The 23529-nt window shown below is 43.9% G+C and overlaps 1 protein-coding gene across 3 annotated transcripts in view; it reads left to right on the forward strand.

Moving 5' to 3' along the window:
- The window catches only part of EPRS1 (glutamyl-prolyl-tRNA synthetase 1), a 488457-nt gene that overhangs the window by 185330 nt on the left and 279598 nt on the right, over positions 1-23529 (forward strand). For all 3 annotated transcript variants that reach the window (XM_069233874.1, XM_069233875.1, XM_069233876.1), the window contains exon 18: positions 17745-18137. In XM_069233874.1, coding sequence (XP_069089975.1) covers positions 17745-18137 — 393 coding nt within the window. The remainder of the gene's footprint in view (positions 1-17744; positions 18138-23529) is intronic.

The following is a 23529-nucleotide window of genomic DNA, read 5'->3' on the forward strand; positions in this document are numbered from 1 at the left end:
AATAAGGGTCTATAATTTTTACATTCAGTCGCATCCTGATCTTTTTTGGGAGTAAGACAAATCATGGCCTCTATAAATGAGCTAGATCCAGAACCTGACTTTATAAAGTGATTAAGTAATTGAAAGAGAATAGGGGAAGAGAGACTTGGCAAACTTGATAAAGAATTCTATGGTGTAGCCATCTGGCCCTGGGGCCTTACCCTTGGGGAGAGATTGTAAAGCTTTATATAGTTCAGTAAGCTGTAGGGGTTGGTCTAAAGATGAGAGGTCAATCTGCAATGGGTCTCTTGGTTTGAGATTAAAGAAATATTGGTTGATAGATTCAACTGATGGTGTGTGTTCTGGAGTGTATAGGTCCTTATAGTAAGAAGTGAAACACAATGCTATATCTTTATCTCTAAAGTGTTTAACACCATTGTTATCTGTGATAGATTTAATAGCTGTTTTTTCTTTTCTTTTGTTTCAAATATCGAGCTAGAAGAGAACCAACTTTATTGTTACCACCATAATATCTGGCATTCATTTTCAGGAGGGTGCTGCATACTTGTTCAGTGGTATATTGGTTAAACTCCATTTTAGCTGAGACCAGTGCTTCAAGATAGTATTCATGTTCAAGAGACTTTATATTTTTAAGGGTGGAAGTCAATTTTTGTTGAGCAGACTTTTTTTGAGTGAGCGTAACTTATGATGAAACCCCTCGAGGCTGCTTTGAATGCATCTTTGAATGAAATGATAGTTGATCACTATCGTTGATGTGGATGTATTATACAAACAATAGTGGCTGCGCTAAAAGGTTCGCACTTCCTTCAGTCACAAAATTAGTCATATGCTGTGCTGCAATGTCATAAGAGTGCCAAGCGGTACCACACCCAACCAATTCAGGTGCATAAATATTGGTTGAAAAACCACCAAATTTCTATAACAACGCTGTACCACGGCACACCAAAAAGTACCTTTACCAATCTCTTGTAAATAAGTGCCAATATCGGACGCTTACGACTTATCAAGGTCGGGTTCTCACTGCATATTATATGCTTTGCATTTGATGTGTATCTGGCATTATAATTTATATGGAGGACATAGGAAACCTACACAGAAGTATATTGACGGGGCGCTTAAGATTACAAAATTGGCCTTGAGAAAGTGTTATTGACGAAACACGTGTCGGCTGTACTCTCATTTGATGGAGCTATTTCTCATACTGAGTAGCTGTTGTCTATATCGGAGATATACGAAAGCAAACAAATTAAAACCTTCTTGATGAACCATATTGCAGTGCCATACGTTTCTGTACATGTATACAAAGGACTTACCTTATGGACTTTTTGCTGTGCAGTGGTACATCGTTGATGTGGAAGTATTCTTCTATAAACTTACTGTAGGAAGTGATAAAAGTAGCATCTGAAAGTAGAGAGTTATTAAACCTCCATGAAGATGTTTTAGAAAAATTAAGAAAAAGATCAAAGTCAGTAATCACAGGTGCGTGATCTGAGATCACTATAGCACAGATTTCAGAGTTGACCATGTGTTGCAATAAACCTTTACTCAGAAAGATGTAATCAAGCTTATAATGGGAATGGTGGGTTAGAGAAAGAGTTCTCCAAGAGGTCAGGATTGTATATTCTCCAGGAATCCGAGAGAGAATGCTGTAAAATAAAAAATTTAAAAGCTTTGTGGGAGGCATGTGGAACGAAATGTGACGTGGAACGTCTGTCCAAAAATGGATCCAGAATTTGGTTGCAGTCACCACCTATTAGTAAATTGTTTGAGGAATGTTAAGAGCCAATATGTGAAAAATTATTCTAAAAATTTGGATCTGAATGTGTGTGGCTGTATATATTTAGGATAGTAAGAGAAATATTGTCAATTGTAAATGTAACAAGTACCCAGCAGCCTTCTGTATATTGATGATGTGAAATTATTATAGGTTTGAGAGCTTTATGACAGAGTATATGTAGGAAGTTGGCTCTGTATGTACTATTTCAAAGTAAGAAATAGCATGCACAGAGTCCAAGGGTTCCCCTTAGAGGTAAGATAGTGGCAAAAAGAGAATTCTAATGCTCTATTTTGTGGTAGTGTGGTCGAGGAGTAGGCTTATCAGAGGAGTAGTGTTAAGCATTTGTTGTACACACACAGGTAATAAATGAGGAACACACACTCAGACAATTCCAGGCCAATAGGTGTTTGTATAGAAAAATCTTTTCTTAGTTTATTTTAAGATTTACAAGTAATACTTCAAATGAAAGGTATTTCATGTAGGAACTTTAGGAACTTTGAATTAGCAAAATAGCATATACAGTTTTCACATAAATGACATATAGCTATTTTAAAACTAGACACTGTGCAATTTTCAACAGTTCCTGGGGGAGGTAAGTGTTTGTTAGTTTTTGCAGGTAAGTAAACCACCTACGGGGTTGAAGTTTGGGTCCAAGGTAGCCCACTGTTGGGGGTTCAGAGCAACCCCAAAGCTACCACACCAGCAGCTCAGGGCCGGTCAGGTGCAGAGGTCAAAGTGGTGCCCAAAACAGATAGGCTTCAATGGAGAAGGGGGTGCCCCGGTTCCAGTCTGCCAGCAGGTAAGTACCCGCGTCTTCGGAGGGCAGACCAGGGGGGTTTTGTAGGGCACCGGGGGGGGGGGGGGGGACACAAGTCCACACAAAGTACACCCTCAGCAGCACGGGGTGGCCGGGTGCAGTGTGCAAACAGGCGTCGGGTTCGCAATAGGTTTCAATGGGAGACCAAGGGGTCTCTTCAGTGATGCAGGCAAGGGGTTCGGGGGGGGGGGGGGGGGGCTCCTCGGGGTAGCCACCACCTGGGCAAGGGAGAGGGCCACCTGGGGGGCGCTCCTGCACTGGAGGTCGGATCCTTCAGGTCCTGGGGGCTGCGGGTGCAGAGTCTTTACCAGGCGTCGGGTCTTTGAAGCAGGCAGTCGCAGTCAGGGGGTGCCTTGGGATTCCCTCTGCAGGTGTCGCTGTGGGGGCTCAGGGTGGTCAACTCTGGCTAGTCGCCGGGGAGTCCTCCCTGTGGTGTTTGTTCTCCACAAGTCGAGCCGGGGGCGTCGGGTGCAGAGTGCAAAGTCTCACGCTTCCGGCAGGAACGTGTGTTGTTTCAAAGTTGCTCCTTTGTTGCAAAGTTGCAGTCTTTGGGGGAACAGAGCCGCTGTCCTCGGGAGTTCTTGGTCCTTCTAGATGCAGGGTAGTCCTCTGAGGCTTCAGAGGTTGCTGGACCCTGGGAACGAGTCGCTGGAGCAGTGTCTTTAGAAGTGGGGAGACAGGTTGGTAGAGCTGGGGCCAAAGCAGTTGGTGTCTGTCTTCTCTGCAGGTTTTTCAGTTCAGCAGTCCTCTTCTTCTTAGGTTGCAGGAATCTACTTTCCTAGGTTCTGGGGAGCCCCTAAATACTGAATTGAGGGGTGTGTTTAGGTCTGGGGGGTTAGTAGCCAATGGCTACTAGCCCTGAGGGTGGCTACACCCTCTTTGTGCCTCCTCCCTGAGGGGAGGGGGGGCACATCCCTAATCCTGTTGGGGGAATCCTCCATCTGCAAGATGGAGGATTTCTAAAAGTCAGTCACCTCAGCTCAGGACACCTTAGGGGTTGTCCTGACTGGCCAGTGACTCCTCCTTGTTTTTCTCATTATCCCCCCTTGGCCTTGCCGCCAAAAGTGGGGCCGTGGCCAGAGGGGGCGGGCAACTCCACTAGCTGGAGTGCCCTGGGGTGCTGTAACAAAGGGGGTGAGCCTTTGATGCTCACCGCCAGGTGTTACAGTTCCTGCAGGGGTGGGGGGTGAGAAGCACCTCCACCCAGTACAGGCTTTGTTACTAGCCACAGAGTGACAAAGGCACTCTCCCCATGTGGCCAGCAACATGTCTGGTGTGTGGCAGGCTGCTAAAACTAGTTAGCCCACTCTGGTAGTCGGTATGGTTTCAGGGGGCACCTCTAAGGTGCCCTCTGGAGTGTATGTTACAATAAAATGTACACTGGTATCAGTGTGCATTTATTGTGCTGACAAGTTTGATACCAAACTTCACAGTTTTCAGTGTAGCCATTATGGTGCTGTGGAGTTCGTGCATGACAGACTCCCAGACCATATACTCTTATGGCTACCCTGCACTTACAATGTCTAAGGTTTTGCTTAGACACCGTAGGGGCATAGTGCTCATGCACTTATGCCCTCACCTATGGTATAGTTCACCCTGCCTTAGGGCTGTAAGGCCTGCTGGAGGTGTGATTTATCTATACCTATAGGCAGTGTGAGGTTGGCATGGCACCCTGAGGGGGTGCCATGTCAACTTAGTCGTTTTATCCCCACTAGCACACACAAGCTGGCAAGCAGTGTGTCTGTGCTGAGTGAGGGGTCCCCAGGGTGGCATAAGACATGCTGCAGCCCTTAGGGACCTTCCCTGGCATCAGGGCCCTTGCTACCAGAGGTACCAGTTACAAGGGACTTACCGGGATGCCAGGGTGTGCCAACTGTGGAAGCGAAGGTACAGGTTAGGGAAAGAACACTGGTGCTGGGGCCTGGTTAGCAGACCTCAGTACACTTTCAAATAATAACTTGGCATCAGCAAAGGCAAAACGTCATGGGGTAACCATGCCAAGGAGGCATTTCCTTACAGTATAATTACCCCATTTTTGTTTGTGGTGGAAGGGGAGTAGAAAATGGTCCCTACCCATTGTTTTTTAAGCTTAATTGCCTCAGTCGTTGAGGTGAGTCTCTTGCAACAAAGCAATGTGGCATTTCAAACGAGCTAGGTGAGATAAGACACACTGATGTTTAATGGGGTGTTTAAGCCCTTAACATTCCAAGTAACAGTTCTAAATTGCATACAGGGAGTGCAGAATTATTAGGCAAATGAGTATTTTGACCACATCATCCTCTTTATGCATGTTGTCTTACTCCAAGCTGTATAGGCTCGAAAGCCTACTACCAATTAAGCATATTAGGTGATGTGCATCTCTGTAATGAGAAGGGGTGTGGTCTAATGACATCAACACCCTATATCAGGTGTGCATAATTATTAGGCAACTTCCTTTCCTTTGGCAAAATGGGTCAAAAGAAGGACTTGACAGGCTCAGAAAAGTCAAAAATAGTGAGATATCTTGCAGAGGGATGCAGCACTCTTAAAATTGCAAAGCTTCTGAAGCGTGATCATCGAACAATCAAGCGTTTCATTCAAAATAGTCAACAGGGTCGCAAGAAGCGTGTGGAAAAACCAAGGCGCAAAATAACTGCCCATGAACTGAGAAAAGTCAAGCGTGCAGCTGCCACGATGCCACTTGCCACCAGTTTGGCCATATTTCAGAGCTGCAACATCACTGGAGTGCCCAAAAGCACAAGGTGTGCAATACTCAGAGACATGGCCAAGGTAAGAAAGGCTGAAAGACGACCACCACTGAACAAGACACACAAGCTGAAACGTCAAGACTGGGCCAAGAAATATCTCAAGACTGATTTTTCTAAGGTTTTATGGACTGATGAAATGAGAGTGAGTCTTGATGGGCCAGATGGATGGGCCCGTGGCTGGATTGGTAAAGGGCAGAGAGCTCCAGTCCGACTCAGACGCCAGCAAGGTGGAGGTGGAGTACTGGTTTGGGCTGGTATCATCAAAGATGAGCTTGTGGGGCCTTTTCGGGTTGAGGATGGAGTCAAGCTCAACTCCCAGTCCTACTGCCAGTTCCTGGAAGACACCTTCTTCAAGCAGTGGTACAGGAAGAAGTCTGCATCCTTCAAGAAAAACATGGTTTTCATGCAGGACAATGCTCCATCACACGCGTCCAAGTACTCCACAGCGTGGCTGGCAAGAAAGGGTATAAAAGAAGGAAATCTAATGACATGGCCTCCTTGTTCACCTGATCTGAACCCCTTTGAGAACCTGTGGTCCATCATCAAATGTGAGATTTACAAGGAGGGAAAACAGTACACCTCTCTGAACAGTGTCTGGGAGGCTGTGGGTGCTGCTGCACGCAATGTTGATGGTGAACAGATCAAAACACTGACAGAATCCATGGATGGCAGGCTTTTGAGTGTCCTTGCAAAGAAAGGTGGCTATATTGGTCACTGATTTGTTTTTGTTTTGTTTTTGAATGTCAGAAATGTATATTTGTGAATGTTGAGATGTTATATTGGTTTCACTGGTAATAATAAATAATTGAAATGGGTATATATTTTTTTTTTGTTAAGTTGCCTAATAATTATGCACAGTAATAGTCACCTGCACACACAGATATCCCCCTAACATAGCTAAAACTAAAAACAAACTAAAAACTACTTCCAAAAATATTCAGCTTTGATATTAATGAGTTTTTTGGGTTCATTGAGAACATGGTTGTTGTTCAATAATAACATTAATCCTCAAAAATACAACTTGCCTAATAATTCTGCACTCCCTGTAACAAGAAGTATTAATAAACATCTGCTGTAACAAGGAAAAAACTAGGAATATCCATTTTGCAAAAGCTAAGAAATGGGAAAGAAACAAGATAGTAAAGAAAAAGAGAAGGAGGAATATGACCTCCAGAAGTTGTATATACATGGATGTGGCATTACAGGGACCAAAGTCCATGAAAGCTAAAGATGACAAGATAGAAAGTGAGTACCCCGAAAGGTAGCGGGACAGCGGAGAACCTGAAAAGACAGGCAAGATTGGCTTCAGCACAAGAAAATTGATAATATATATTAAAACTTATGAAGGAGAGTTTCATAGAAGTTAGGAGACCAAATAATGTAATAACTGCAGTAAAGGAGTGTGACATGAAGAACAATAAAAAGCAAACCTTACCAGTGGAACGTGTAGGCGAACAATTTGGTTGGTGAGAAAGGGATACTGTAGGGAAAGAAACAGGAGGATTGCACGAAGAACACTATCTAAATAAATAAGAAGACGCAGTGAAGGAAAACCATGGATATAAATACTAAACATAACCATTACTGTTAAACTGTCCAGAAAAAAAGAAAGTACATTAAAGACAAATTAAATTATATCTTACAAGTAATTGCAGATGCTCCTAGTTCCATTGCTTCTGTTTTGTGTTGGTTACTAAGGTTGTAGTGCTGATGGTTCCTCGAACGAGTAAGATTTGTCCTTGAATGTCATTTTGAAAAGGCATGGGTGAAGAAGACCATATCGAATATTCACAGATTTGAGTTGTGGACATAAGTCCAAAAACTATTTGTGACGTACAGCTGTAGCAGGAGGGAAGTTTTGTGTGAAAAACACTTTATGACCTGGCCATTGCAAAGAGCCCATCTTTTTGACTTTCGAGAGTATTTGCATCAAGGCAGTAAATTGGAGAAAGAGAATAATAATGCCTCTAGGATGTGCACGAGGGCCAGTTGAAGTCTGTGGACCTAAACGATGTGCCCGTTGGATAGAGAGGGGAGAGGTAGAAGGCAAGCGAAGAATTGAAGGTATTGCTGTTTGAATGAATGCAATCATGTTAGAGCCTTCTGAACCTTCTGGAATCCCAAAAAGGCGAAGATTATTTCTCCTATTTCTATCGGTAAGCCTTTTAAGTTGAGCTATGTCCTTGGAGATCTGAGGATTGACAGTGTTACAATCTTACAGACTCTCTGTTCCAGAGTACAAATTTGTTGTTCGTGTTTGGACCATTGCTCCTCAATATGTTGCAAAGAGGCATTAGTGTCCATCCTAAAGGGCTTTAATGCACACAATTCCTCCATGACATCATCTAGAGTAAGATGTGTAGATGGTTTTGAGAGAGAATCCAGGTCTTTTTTTGGGCGCTTGACAGAGGAGGTGTTAATGTTTTTTTTGCAATTGCGCCAGCAGCATGAGATGAAGAGGTGCTATAATTTAAAAAGTCTGTAGCACTATCCATTGTTAAAGCTGATGGTAGATGAGATTTAATTATATGTGTGCGCACCACTCGAAGAGGATTATTAGACTTGGAGGAAGAGGATGACTGGCAGCTCTGAGAATTGTGTGGCCTCCCCATAAAAGACAGCAGCAATTCTGGTAATAGGAAGCCAGCAATGTCGGGTGATGATGAAATTATTTTACTATGAGAAGCTGCTGCAAGAAGCTTCTAACAGAGCAAAATATAATACAAAATAAATAAATAAAAAATCCTAAATTATTCTCTCGGAACAGGCATGGCAGAATACCACAAGAGCAAAGCATTTTACTGCACATGATCAAACAATTGGTGACTAGTTTTAAGGGAACCTTCTGAAAAGAAAAAAATCTTCTCCATCAAAGGACAGCATTTTTTACCATGTTATGAAGAGCAATTTGAAAGAGCTCCTTGATAACAAGAGCTGTCAGTGAATACTGAAAGTTGGAAACCTCAGCTAAATGTGTTTGAAGAGAGGTCAAAAGTTCAGCTGGCTGTCAGAAGGTAACAAATATTCCATTGGAAAGGAAATTAGATTTGTAGAATGACATCCAGGCAAGCAGTTAAGTCAAATAGAAACAATGCTGTGAGTTTTAGGTTTGTGCAGAGGCTTATGAAGTGGAACGCAAATGAGGCAGATAAATAATTACCTCAGGCCCTCACATGAAGTCTCTGAAAGGACTTCAAAACTCAATGTCTCTGTAAGATGCAGGCATATTTATGCAGCGGTAGAGCTCCGGTGCTCAAAAATACTGGGGGAAATCAACCATTTTGATGTGAAAACATCTCCTTCCTTCCAGGAAGAGCTGAAGCCTCACGGAGCCCTAAAGAGCAGCTGCCATCTTGCGGGACCTCCAGCCACGCCCCACAGTACCTTTTACTTTGAGCAGCTTGGAGGGATGTGTTGGTGCAAAAGATACTTGGTGAGGTGAAAATGCTGGCTGGAACCCCATGGGTGTAACCAGATGGTTTCATTTGCCAGGATCACCAGTGCAATAGCAGCAAGGTCACTGATAGGCTCTTGGTATGCCTCGAGCCACACATCTTGCTGAACAGGTTAGCCAGTAAAAAGATCAAAGGGAAGCAGCAGAGGAGCTGTAGGTTTTTGAAGATAGGTGAGAGAGAGAAAAGTAATGCATTTGTTAAATATCTTTGATGGATCTTCCCTACATCAAGTTACTATATAAGTACTCCTCCTTCAGCTGTGTTTTAAAGCCACAGGAGGCTGAGCACTTGTGAATGCAAATTATATCTTCTGTTGCATCTGGAAACGTTAATTTACCCCCGGTCGTAAACTGATATCTCTTGTCTTCTCAAAAAAGCATATTGTTGTCTTGGTCTGGTACTGGCAAATAATGCAAGAAAGAGAGAAGAGAACTTTTTTATTGGATCATTCAAGGACAGCGGATTGCGAAAAAGAGAAGAAATGCTGGATTCCTGAAGGAAATGCATGATGAAGTTGGCAGTGGGCGAATATAATGTGCCTGGAAAATTTTAGCACATGGCTTTAAATAACTCCTGTGTAGAGAACATATGTGACAGGAGGGAACAACTGTGTCCATTGGTTTTAAGGCAACAGGAGGACTAATTCCTGATGGGTACAAAAGGAGGGACATTTTTCCAGAGGCGACAACTAGCGTATGCTTCTCAAAACGTGAAGGAAAGTGGAACATTATTTTGGGTAGGCAAGTGTCTGCCTGAACGGATAAGGCACCTGCTACATAGCATACAAATAAAATATATATGTACTCAGTCCATGGTGATGTGACACGAAGTAGTCTGGCATTAATCAAAAACAATGTGTAAAGTAATTAAACAGTGTTTACACAGCAGAAGTCACAAAACACAATATAACTCCACTGCAAATTCTAAATTAAATACAACAATTTCTGAATAGAATGAGATCAAAATAATACAAATCCAATACGGTTAACAGGATATATGAATTCTTATTGATTTAAGTGAAAATAACATCAAAAAGCACAATCCTGGGACATAGGCACGATTGTGACTTGGATGGGGTTGTGATTAGATACAAGCAGTGGATTGGTTGTGGTCCAAGTATGAAAGTCAAAGCTTCTACTTCAGAAAGGGTCTTTGACAATTGTTTGGAGGAACTTTGTCACTTTTTCAGGAGAAAAATCCTCTGATTGGGCTGCAGCTGAAATTGTAGCTACCACTATGGAACAGAAGGCCAGATACTTGCAGCTGATTGTCTCCCAGGAGTTTTGGAGATTTCTTGCTGAAAATGTTTTAAATCTCAACGCAGAATGGGACTTAGTCAGCTTTTCTGAGGTACTGGTAGCCTTCAGTGGAACAGAGATGAATACCAATACCATGGAACTGCTCATCTGGTAGTTTTTCCTGCTGGTCCCCCTGGAGCTTTGGAGGAAACATTTTCTACAGTTTCCAAGCATTTTTTTTTCTTGTGCCCTAGCAGCCACAGTAGTATACTTGTAAGGCCCCCTAGGCTTAGAGCCTCAGGGGAGGGTTCCTAAATATTCTCAAGGGGGTCAGGCAGTGGCTGACCACAAAGACCATTCAAGGACCAATTGCCATTGGTCATCTGGGCACTTTGGGGGGAAAACGTAGTCACGCACAGGTCAGCCAACTGATCTTTGGAGTCAACTTCTTTGTCTGGCGTACAAAAGTAAGCCGTTTCGATCCTTCATGACTTGATGACTCCTCTCAACCCATAGACTGCATGTCCAGTCCTCTTCTAATCTTGTACAGGAACTGTTCTGGGAAGGTGCTGTGGGGGTGTGTATTTATGCCTGACACAATCTAAGAGGCAGAACTGACTCCTGGGCACTTCCTAACCAATGAGTTCAAAGGTCCTGGTGACAACCCTACCCACTTCATCAGCTGTTCTTATTTGCCCTACTACAAACAATTCCACAGTGCCCATCACACTCACCGGCAAACTCTTCTCCACTTGTGAAGCTCCTGTGTGCTTTCCCAAGAATGTGGCCAGGGTAATTAGGGTCTGTGGTCTCTCAAAAGCAGTTCTGTGGGTAGTTTCCCTCCACTGGATTTGGTGCACCCTGACTAGGGGTACAGACGACGGGACCTTTCTCATGTGTCACTTGATATTTACTTTTGACAGGCCAGACCCCCTTTAAGTTAAACAATTCCCTGTCTCTTCCTTTTACTGGTCTTCCTGCAAGCAGTAAAAAAATTATCTTCCCACACCTCTGGGAAGAGTTTTTGCACTCTTTCACACCTAATTCAGGCTGAGGACAAGCTGGGCAGTTGCTGGATAACTAGTGCAAAGTAGCCTACGGTGCCTTCAGGGAGAATAAAGGCAACTTTTTAAAGTTACATTTCTAATATATTTATTCAGACTTCACCACTAGATTTCATTTTTAATAACATAAATATACTTTTTTTTAAATGGAATCTGTAGCTGGGACAGGTCAAAAGTTCTAGATTAAAGTGTGTAATCTATACTTTGACTTTTGCCAACTTCCAGTTCCAGCCTTTCCACTGACAATGTCATTTTGGACCTAGCCAGAGGAGGAACATACCATTTCTTACATCACCCATGCTGCACTTGTAAACATTATGCTGCCTGCCTTGTGCACAGCCAGGTGTGCTAAGGGATGAGCTATGTAATATTTAAAATCGGGTTTTCCTATCTCTCAGAAGGGGTATTTTGACTGGTCTGGACAGCAGGGTTCAAGCTGCTGCTGTCAAGCTACACAGGCCTGAAGCCATGCTTTCAATGCTACTGTAGTGGATGACATAATAGGTGCGGCAGTCCACAAGTGGCATTTACCGTCTCATGCCATGGGTGTATTGCTGCACCATATTCTATTGCCTTAGAGGAAAGTTAAATGTGCCAATCAGCTTTTAAGCAAATTTTGGTTTACTTTAGTGGTCAGAGCACATACACCAGTGTAAAAAGTGCCACTTTTTTACATGGTTATCCTCCTCCCCACTTTATGCCTGGTACATGTGGGGATTTCAACTAAAAGTGCGCTGGGTGCCTGCTAACTAGGTCCCCAGTGATAAAGCTTTTTTTCCCAAAACCGCAGTTTCCCCAGTTGGCAAAACCTTAAGCACCCTCTAAGTCCCTAGTAAATGGTACCCCTGGTACCTAGGGCAGTAAAGAGGGTCCCTAAGTGCTGCAGCTTGAATTGTGCCAACCTAAGGGACCCATCAACAAGCACATGGCAGGCTACCTTGCAGGCTGCGTGTCTTGATGCAGATAAAATTGAAATCAAGACGTGGCACACATCCTGTGTGATGTCTCCTAAAAGTGTGTGCAATGTGTCAGTCACCCCTCTAGCAGACTTTACAGCCCTAAGGCAAGGTGCATTATTTTACATGTGAGGACATATCTTCAGAAATAGCTATGCCACTGGTATGTCTGTCGATTCTCGGACATAGTATGACCAAGCAAGCCATTTTAAATGTATGTGCTGGATACTGGTCAATACGAGTTCCCCAGCTACATGATGGCTTCACTTAAGATAGGGATGTTTGGAATCAAACATTTTGTATTGGTGAACCCACACTGTTGCCAGTGTTGAATTTACCAATACATGCACACGGAGGGCACCTTGAAGTTGCCTCCTGAAACCCTTCCAGCCTCTGGTGTGCTCGCTGACCAGTTTCTGCCAGCCTGCCACCTGTGACTCTGTTCTGGACCCCTATGGTGACCGCCTTCTGCTCTCAGGAAGCCCAGAACAAAAGCCTGTCCAGGAAGAGGGTTTAACAACCCCTCCCACAGGATGACCTGCTGTAGGAAGTTGGCTCTGTATGTGCTATTTCAAAGTCAGGAATAGCATGCACAGAGTCCACGGGTTCCCCTTAGAGGTCAGATAGTGGCAAAAAGAGATAATACTAATGCTCTATTTTGTGGTAGTGTGGTCGAGCAGTAGGCTTATCAAAGGAGTAGTGTTAAGCATTTGTTGTGCATACACACAGGCAATAAATGAGGAACACACACTCAGAGACAATTCCAGGCCAATAAGTTTTTGTATAGAAAAATATATTTTCTTAGTTTATTTTAGGAACCACAGGTTCAAATTCTACATGTAATATCTCATTTGAAAGGTATTGCAGGTAAGTACTTTAGGAACTTTGAATAATCACAATAGCATATATACTTTTTACACAAAACACATATAGCTATTTTAAAAGTGGACACAGTGCAATTTTCAACAGTTCCTGGGGGAGGTAAGTTATTGTTAGTTCTTGCAGGTAAGTAAACCACCTATGGGGTTCAAATTGGGGTCCAAGGTAGCCCACCGTTGGGGGTTCAGAGCAACCCCAAAGTTACCACACCAGCAGCTCAGGGCCGGTCAGGTGCAGAGTTCAAAGTGGTGCCCAAAACGCATAGGCTTCAATGGAGAAGGGGGTGCCCCGGTTCCAGTCTGCCAGCAGGTAAGTACCCGCGTCTTCGGAGGGCAGACCAGGGGGGTTTTGTAGGGCACCGGGGGGGACACAAGTTAGCACAGAAAGTACACCCTCAGCAGCACGGGGGCGGCCGGGTGCAGTGTGCAAACACGCGTCGGGTTTTCAATAGGTTTCAATGGGAGACCCAGGGGTCTCTTCAGCGATGCAGGCAAGGGGGGAGCTCCTCAGGGTAGCCACCACCTGGGCAAGGGAGAGGTCCTCCTGGGGGTCACTCCTGCACTGGAGTTCCGATCCTTCAGGTCCTGGGGGCTGCGGGTGCAGGGTCTTTTCCAGGCGTCGGGATTTTAGAGTCAGGCAGTCGCGGTCGGGGGAGCCTCGGGATTCCCTCTGCAGGCGTCGCTGTGGGGGCTTAGGGGGGACAACTTTGGTTACTCACAGTCTTGGAGTCGCCGGGGGATCCTCCCTGTAGCATTGTTTCTCCACCAGTTGAGTCTGGGTCGCCGGGTGCAGTGTTGCAAGTCTCACGCTTCTGGCGGGGATTGCAGGGGTCTTTAAATCTGCTCCTCTGGAAACAAAGTTGCAGTCTTTGTTGAACAGGGCCGCTGTTCTCTGGAGTTTCTTTGTCTTTTTGAAGCAGGGCAGTCCTCTGAGGATTCAGAGGTCGATGGTCCTGGGGAAAGTGTCGCTGGAGCAGTTTTCTTCCGAAGGAGGGAGACAGGCCGGTAGGGCTGGGGCCAAAGCAGTTGGTGTCTCCGTCTTCTCTGCAGGGTTTTTCAGCTCAGCAGTCCTCTTCTTCTTAAGTTGCAGGAATCTGATTTCCTAGGTTCAGGGGAGCCCCTAAATACAGGATTTAGGGGTGTGTTTAGGTCAGGGAGGGCCGTAGCCAATGGCTACTAGCCCTGAGGGTGACTACACCCTCTTTGTGCCTCCTCCCAAGAGGAGGGGGTCACATTCCTATCCCTATTGGGGGATCCTCCATCTGCAAGATGGAGGATTCCTAAAAGTCAGTCACTTCAGCTCAGGTTGCCTTAGGGGCTGTCCTGACTGGTCAGTGACTCCTCCTTGTTTTTCTCATTATCTCCTCCGGCCTTGCCGCCAAAAGTTGGGCCGTGGCAGGAGGGGGCGGGCAACTCCACTAGCTGGAATGCCCTGTGGTGCTGGAACAAAGGGGGTGAGCCTTTGAGGCTTACCGCCAGGTGTTACAGCTCCTGCAAGGTGGAGGTGATAGCACCTCCACCCAGTGCAGGATTTGTTACTAGCCACAGAGTGACAAAGGCACTCTCCCCATGTGGCCAGCAACATGTCTCGGGTGTGGCAGGCTGCTGGAACCAGTCAGCCTACACAGGTAGTTGGCTAAGGTTTCAGGGGACACCTCTAAGGTGCCCTCTGGGGTGTATTTTACAATAAAATGTACACTGGTATCAGTGTGCATTTATTGTGCTGAGAAGTTTGATACCAAACTTCCCAGTTTTCAGTGTAGCCATTATGGTGCTGTGGAGTTCGTGTTTGACAGACTCCCAGACCATATACTCTTATGGCTACCCTGCACTTACAATGCCTAAGGTTTGGCTTAGACACTGTAGGGGCACAGTGCTCATGCACTGGTACCCTCACCTATGTTATAGTTCACCCTGCCTTAGGGCTGTAAGGCCTGCTAGAGGGGTGACTTATCTATACTGCATAGGCAGTGTGAGGTTGGCATGGCACCCTGAGGGGAGTGCCATGTCGACTTACTTGTTTTGTCCTCACTAGCACACACAAGCTGTCAAGCAGTGTGTCTGTGCTGAGTGAGGGGTCCCCAGGGTGGCATAAGATATGCTGCAGCCCTTAGAGACCTTCCCTGGCAGCAGGGCCCTTGGTACCAGGGGTACCAGTTACAAGGGACTTACCTGGATGCCAGGGTGTGCCAATTGTGAAAACAAAAGTACAGGTTAGGGAAATAACACTGGTGTTGGGGCCTGGTTAGCAGGCCTCAGCACACTTTCAATTCAAAACATAGCATCAGCAAAGGCAAAATGTCAGGGGGAAACCATGCCAAGGAGGCATTTCCTTACACCTGCTGATTATCCTTACTAAGGCGTTAAGCCTCAATGGGCTACTGCCTTTGAAATGCAAATCTGGCTCCCCTTTCAGGAGAGGAAGCCACCCCCCTCTTCAGAGCCTATTTGGCACCTGGACAGGTGGGAACATTAGCTAGGAAGGTAGGCTTGCCACCCCCAGGCTAGTACCACCACTAAGGTGGGCTACTGCAGTGTGGACACGATTTTATTTTTAGGAGTAGCCATCTTTGTGATGACATACTTAGGAATTCTGGGACAGGGTTATGCGCACTTACCAGAGGAAGTGGTCATATTAGGGGCATAGTGATCCTAAGGGTAAGTAGCTCATTGACTGCTACCCTACATACCCCTAGTGCCCCTAAATTCAGTATTTAGGGGAGCCCCAGGCATTATACAAGCAGATCCTGATGACCTAAGAGCGAAGACACCGAAGAGCTGTGACCTCAGAAGAGGAGGCAAGAATCCACTGACCTGGTACCAACCCCTCCAACCTGTCTGCATCCCACATCGAAAATCTGCACCAACATCAACTCTTCTGTAGGTGTGACTCCAGAAACCCGGGAGGACTGCCTGCCTTCAATAAAAACTCAAGACTTCCCAAGAACAGCAGACCTGTTCTCCATTAGACTCCAAAAGAAGGGACTCTGAAGACTCTGGAACAGCCAAATCCCGACACTTGAAGTCCCCACTGCACCTGAGTTGAAGTGGCCCACCAGTACCTACAAGGTTCACTAGCCTTCCAGAGTCCAAGTGCATTGTGGTTTCACAACTTCTGGACTCCCCGACGACTCCAGCAGCCTCTGCACGCAGGTCCCTTCCACTGTGATTGCTCTGGTAAAGAAAACCCTACACCTAAGGACACCTCTGCACCCGTCACCCCTGAGCCATAGAGAAGACGACAAGTAAAGGTGCCTATCTGTGCCTGAGCATCGTGAGGCCTGAGCCCCACTGTTGGTTGAGCTTGGCTGGCCTCCTGGCCAGAGCCTGCAGCCTCTTTTCGCAGTGACTGATCTGTTGGGGCATGTTGGGCACCCGATGCTGTTTTGCACTCTGCGCCCCTGTGCCGCTGAGGGTGCTGCCTTGGACCTTGCCCACTACTCACCTTAACGTCAGGAGATTGGTTTTGTAAGTCACTGTACTCTAGCTGTTTGCACAACTTTTTTCAGCCCAATTGCAGAACTCAGACATTGCAATGTCCACTTTTTGAAGATAAAAATTCCTATTTAAAAACGTACTTACCTGCACAATGTTTCTCGTATGCCTAAACATATGTAAAGATACTTTCTATTTTTAGAAATTGGTGTGGATCTCGTTTTGTGGGCCGTGTCACTCATTTATTAACTGTTGTGTGCTTTTGTAAATGTCTTGCACTCCTCTGTTAAGCCTAAGGCTGCTCGACCATACTACCCCTAAATAGAGCACTTTGGAATTGCATAGCAAGCCACTTCTAGTAACTGGGGAACCCTGGATTGGTAACTGTTCATCTGACGTGAAAAAAAAAAAATCTCTGTCCAGTGGTGATGACAAGGAGGTCCCCGTCTAGAGGAGACTGCACAGAATGTCACCGTCCAGAGAGAGACAGCAATCAGGAAACGGCAAATAAATCTCTGTTCAGTTATAACTGCACGGAGTTCTCTGTCCAAGGGAGCAGCACCTATCTCAGGCCAGTGAGTACGCGAAGCAGGTCCCTCGGAGATTGCGGTTCACAAGGGGTCGCAAGAGGGGTTTGTGTTAAGAGGGCTTATTTAGTCCATTCCTCTGCAGAGGGAACAGTAAGGAAATCTGTCCAGAGGATAAATTAAGCTGATCCCTTTGCAGTGGGTTGAGTAAGGAGATCCTTGTCCAGAGAAGAGGCAAGCTTTAACCCCTGTTAAGGGTCAGCAAGGGAGTCTCTGATCCGTGGAACCATTGTGATATTGCATGCTGGGGATTCACATAGGGATATTATTATAACAGCCTTTCAGAATATTTTGTTGTAGCAGTGGCAGCGGATCATGATGTGCTGCTTGAGTAACACTTTAGTGTTTGTTTAATGAATTTGTAAGTATCTCTACATGTGTTTGTATATTTAAGGGTTTTTAAAATGCCTTACAAATAAAGAACAGATTTGCCTAATTAGTTATTGCATCCATAAATAATTCACATACCTCACTGTGCAATGTCTGCCTGGGCCAGGCCAGGCCAGGCCAGGCAACATACCACAGTTTATTATTATGGGCTCTTAATGTGCAGGAGGAGCTACAGGACCATTATGAACGAATGCTCGACTAATTGTACATAAATGATGCCAAGAACAGACCGATGTCGTGTCCCTATATATAGTGCATGTGGAAATGTGATCTTTTTATGGATCTAAAAGAAATGCTGATAGACATGACACTAAACAAATAGTATCAGTAAAACTGGTGGTTGTGACGTGATAAGACTTGAATAACTTTTTATATTGGTTTAAATTGTGTTTTTTCACAGACCACTTCTGCACCAAAAGGAAAGTCAAATGTAGAGGCTGTCACCGTTGATCCACTTTACTCCCCACTTCCATCTCCCACAGAAGTACAACACCCAGTTTCTCTTTATGACCAAGTCACTGCTCAAGGCGATTTAGTACGTGACTTGAAAGCTAAAAAGGCAGAAAAGGCTGAAGTGGATGCAGCTGTGAAACAGCTTCTGTCTCTAAAAGCAGAATATAAGCAGGTCACTGGGCAAGACTATAAACCTGGAAATCCACCAGAAGTGAAGTCAGCTGAAGGTACCCAACCCAAAAGCAGCCCTTTCAGTTCCGGAGATAGTAACACCATCTATGAAAAAGTGACTCAGCAAGGAGAGCTGGTACGCAAACTGAAGGCAGAGAAAGCACCCAAGGTAAGATGAAATATATATTATAATAATAATAATAATAATGCTCATACTATGGGGCTTTCACTCATTCCCAACCTGTTGGTACGTGAGTGGCAGGACTGGAAGTAGTGCGTTTCCTTCCTCTGTGAATATATCCTCGATTATTCTGCACTCTGGAAATTCCTATGCAGAGCAAGGGACCATGATTTTCAGCTCAAATGTTTTGCAGTCTTTTTGTCTTTTTCGTTTCTGGATGAAATCCAACTAGATTTCACAGCAAGTCCTGTCAAGACTCTAAATGAGCAACACCAGGATCTGTGAATAAAATGTTTTTAAATGATTGTTTTGCAGTCTTTAACTTACCGTTTATACCGTCTACAGGGGGTAGCCATGCTGCAATACCGTTTTAGTTATTGGGTTGCGTATGCTCTGGCTCAGAGCGGATCTTTCATTTTACTTATAGCATATGGCTAGGTCTAATCTAAGGTGACTTAGATGAGGAAAAAACGATGGACTGGGATACAGACAGAGTAATTACCAGTGGCTGAACTTATTTCATGTATTCCGTCCATCACTTCTTTGTATTCCTCTTTACTATTGTAAGCCACACTGGTTCAGACACCAGATATCTGCAGTATTGGAGCTTCATGACCTTGGTGTCTCCTGTTTGGTAAGTTCTCATTCAGTGCCCTCCTCTGTACTATACGCAATCATCGGTATGATTTGTATTTGGAAATGTTTGAATATATTTGTAGATTATGGAACAACCCATCCTTCAGGAGCTGTTGAAATTTGTCAGTTAAAGTTCTAAGAAGGACAAAGTTCATTGTGGAGTCTTAAAAAAAAAAAAAAACTGGGCACAGTACAGACTTCTCTTCCTCTCACTGAATTAGAAAGGCATTCCATTTAGGGTTAAGTTGTGCTTCTATTAAGAAAAGAAATCTGAAATGTTTATGTAAGTAGCTCTGATTTGAACTGATCTTGACTAGGTTTGGGAGGATAGTTCTATAACCATCACATCTGCATTCGAAAGATACTCTGAGGGATGATCAGGAAGAGTCATGAGCAGAGACACTAAAGTGGATGTATAGACACTACAAGACTGCTGGAAAGGCTTTCAGGAAGTCCTTTGAAGCCCAGGTGTTGAAGAAGATTACTATTTCAATGAGACCAATGTCGAGGATGAAGGAGGCATGGAGACTGCGCTGCACACGCAGCAGCGCAGAACATGAACTTGCGTCAACAAATGGTCCATTACAGTGTGTTATTCTGATTACTTTTCTATGGCTCCTTTGTAGTCAGGGGTTACTGGGCAGCCCACTAATGTGATTCTGCCTCAAGGTAATACGCACCCAAAAATATTATGCTCCTGGCTGGTAAATTACTGCAGTTGTATACTTTGTTGCCCAAGGGTAGTGATGTTGAGCAATCCAACATTTACTCCAACAGGTTGTGACATATGTTCTCTGCATAGCCTAGAAATGCTGCACTGCTCTTTTATGCTTTTTTTAGGTATTCCTGTGTTTTAACTCCACTAAACCGGACAATCATTCATGGTCTCTGGTGGCGCTTCAATTTATTCTGCTAGTAATCAGGATAACTAGATGATTCCCAATGTGTCCCTCATTTCTCAGTGAGTGTGTTTCTGTATCCTCAATGTAGTGACTGGCAGTAATTTCAGCAATATGAGAGTCTCACACAGGGGTACCTGTCTTGAGCTGCTAAACAATGATCTGGCTCTCTTCATTAAAATACCAGCCTACTCCTTGCCATTTGCACCCTTTGCCTTTTAATCATGTGGAGAACATATATGAAGCCTTTATTTGTCTTTTTGCGTGTGGTTTCTAGGTGAACGATGGAGTCCATTTGTATCCCTTGTGCATGTTGCCCAAGTTGTAATTGTTCCTTGTGAATGCTTGATTTTTATACTGCCTCTACAAAACTTGTCTGCACCTGGTAGGTGGGGAAGGTATTTAGGGATATTTAATTAGTAATGATGTGAGATGTAAACACCTTATTTCGCTCCAGAATCAATTTAAAAGGGCTTCTCTGCTGTGAATAGCCTTCATAGCTTAATGGAATTAATAGTGACTGTAAGGCTTGACTACTTTGTCCATCAGTTTATATTTGTTGACAGAGGATTGCATTTGCATTTATATTAGATGAACTAACACCTGAAGATTATCAACTAATTAAAGAAAACGGAGGAATGAAACGAGGGAGCAGAGTTGCAGTATTGTAAAAATGATATCAGTTGTGGTAAAGAGAGGGTAGAGCTGTTAAATGATTTAGAGATACTTTAGGTCATGCCTACCAACTTCATTAAAGTAAAGTGGAATATATTTGTATATTACAGACCTCCTAATGCCTGCTCCAGTACTGCACTAAATTAGTTTAGCTTTTCCTTAAGTAATACATTGCCTGTAAATGTAATTAATTTTGGGGGACTCAAAGTGTATTATATGTATTTGCAGATGTAACTCAATTTAAAGCTTTGTCTTCATTTAACTTTAATGTAACTAGTGATTCCCTGACTCATAAAAGTCATAATTTAGTTTTTTTATTTGGCCCTCATTCACCAAAATAAAAATATGCCCCGTAAAGCAGATTAATTAAAGACGCAATTTGCTGCATTACATTGTCCAACTTACATGTTACCTAGAGCCAGCTGAAGTCTGACTCCTTTCAAAACTGAAACCGTGGTCGGAGAGCTCTTTATAAGGTGTAGTCATTGAACTGATCTCTATTTATTTCCATGATCAAAACGTGTCTAGAGTGCTAGCTCAGTGTATTCTTTACTTTTCTTATCGAGATCCAGCACATGTTGTACGCTCGACAACAATTCCACAAAAGGGGCTTTTGAGAGATCAATTCTTGAGTATTTTGACTTTGGCCAAAAATACAAGATAAAATACCAACTTCTTCTCTTCCAGCCTGTCTGCTGTTTGACTTCGAAAAGCTGTGCAATTCTAATATGGCTTATTCTGTAGACTGTTCCACTGGGCTTGACAATTGTGGGCATACGCTCTCCCATTTTGGACTTGGTCAACATCAGAGCAGTGCCTGCTTTGTCAGTGACTTTGGCTACATCTCTCTCAACCCAGGCTATGTCTTGGTGTTTGGCAGTGAAGGTGAGATCAAAGTTCAGGGGCGCAGGCCATTTCTCCTATATTTCGATATTATGGTTCCTGTTTTCATGACAATCTGGGACATGCATGAAGGATGTATGTCCACCTGGACCTGTGTATATTGGTCGGGGAGGGGGTGGTTGCAGCCCATTCCATGTGTCTAATCTAGGTTTCCCTGTAGTGAGTGAAACTTCCCAAGTGCTAAAGTTTTATTGTTCTTCCTTGGAAAAGAGAAAAGATGTAGGCTGCGGTCTTAGATTACTGCGTTGCACCTCTATCACTCTGACCTGGCTGACTGGTGTCTTTGGGCCCAGAAGCCTGCACACTTTTGTTGGAAACAGAACAAGATGCGTTTCTGGGATTGGTACTGTACATTACCTTCTAACAAAAAGAGTGAGACCAATCCATTTCAAATCCATTCCGTGCTTGTAGGTTTCCAGTAACATCTTCTTTGACAACAGGAAGACCATTAGGCAGTTGTCCTTCACACTGGTTGGAGGAGGTTGTGTCTATTCGGTAATCATCTGAGTTTTGGTCCTCACCTTTCGCCACTCCAGTCTTCTCGCATCTTTAAATTGTCTACCATCAACAATGCAGAACCAGTTCCTGGTTGGCCCAGTAACTTTTGTGATTGCTCACAGTGCTGTGCATGACCCCTCACTGGTACTCCTTAACCGCGACCTGTAGTTTCAGGTGCAGCCCCGTAAAGGAAAAGTCATCCTAGAACTGTATTGGGACATCCTTGGTAAATGATCACACCTCTAAAGAACATTTCAACATAACCACTGACTGTCCCAGGAACCCAAGGTAAGACTTCTAACTTGATAAGGGCCAGCTGAATTAAATATCTCCGTGGATGTTTCTCCTGACTAATTTACCCCAGTAGCCACAAGATTGCAGTAATACAGTTAGCTAGTGCACAAAGCGTCAGAGATATCATCTAGTTTTCTGAGCTGCATTGAGAACATAGGGTTACGTGATATGTCTTACAATACGCTGCACTTACAACATCGTGGTGTATGACCATGTCATGTCGGAAGCTATCTTTGTATGAGCAATTGAGCTGGAGTCTGGCAAGCCCATAAAGTGCAGTTAAAAGCAACAATTTCTGGCACTATATTTCAGTATTTCATTCCTTTGGAAAAAGTCAGCAGCACTGGGTCATCATTGAATTTGTGGAAATTAACATACCCATAGCTGTTTATTTGCAGGTAATATTAGTGGTGCCCTGGTACTGTTGTGACTATACACAGTATTGGGTAGAATTTTGAATAGTGGCTTGAGGTCATTTAAGTCAGTTTGTGTGCCGCGCTGAACAGCGGTATAGTGAAATTGTTTGAGGCATTGTTATAAAAAAAAAAAAAAAAAAAACTGCAAAATGAAAATACTTATGTGGCACAACCAGTGGGTGTTTAATTTTTATTTTTAACAGCATTCAAAAAGTAAATGCCTACCTTCCCCCCCCCCCCACCCTTTTTTTTTTAACCTAACCGTAAATACCGTTTTCAAAAATAAGTAAAAGAAAGTGTTAGGACATTACCCAAAAGTGAGTACATATTACTTCCAAAAGTGAGCAATATCACTTTGTTAAGAAATTAAGTGTCAGTGGAAAAGCACATAATAGAGCTTTCCTATTTGATGTCCACTTGTAAATTTGGTAGCAGTTTAGAGGAACGTGTTTGGGATCAAGTCATGCCGGTTTGAAATGTTGAAAAGACCAGGGGGGAATTATGGCATTAATGTAACCCTTCCTTAAGGACATTTGTACATTGCATGGCGCGTTTGGAGGAGATTAAAAAATATAATTGACATGGAGATATGGTGTAGGTGCTCGGGACTAATCTAAATGAACCAGGCATGTCAGAATTTCAAGGAAGGGGTTACAGGTGTGGAATGCAGGGGAATATGGCTGATAACAAAGATGTTCCAAGTTGGAAATTTGTTTGTAGAGGTCATTTTGCTAAGGATTACTGGAGTGGTACAGATAGGAAGAATGTTAATTAAGTTTTTGTCAAAGGTTGAGGTGTGTAAAGTAGTATTGTTTGCAGAATGTGTGTGAGTATGAGTACGGACCTTTTGATGTGGCCCATATCCGCAATCTGTACATCAAAATGTTATTTGATTATAAAGCTAAATAATGTTGATTTCCAGAGATGTTTGAGAAGTAATAGAAGGGCAGTGTCAAACTGTTCAAACCAGACATAAATCCCAAAGGATATGGAGGTGAACTGAATGAGGACAGGTACGCCTCAGTAAAGATTTTCTGAACCAGTTCCAAGACTGAGGAA

This window comes from Pleurodeles waltl, chromosome 5, assembly GCF_031143425.1.
Source record: "Pleurodeles waltl isolate 20211129_DDA chromosome 5, aPleWal1.hap1.20221129, whole genome shotgun sequence".
Lineage (NCBI taxonomy): Eukaryota > Metazoa > Chordata > Amphibia > Caudata > Salamandridae > Pleurodeles > Pleurodeles waltl.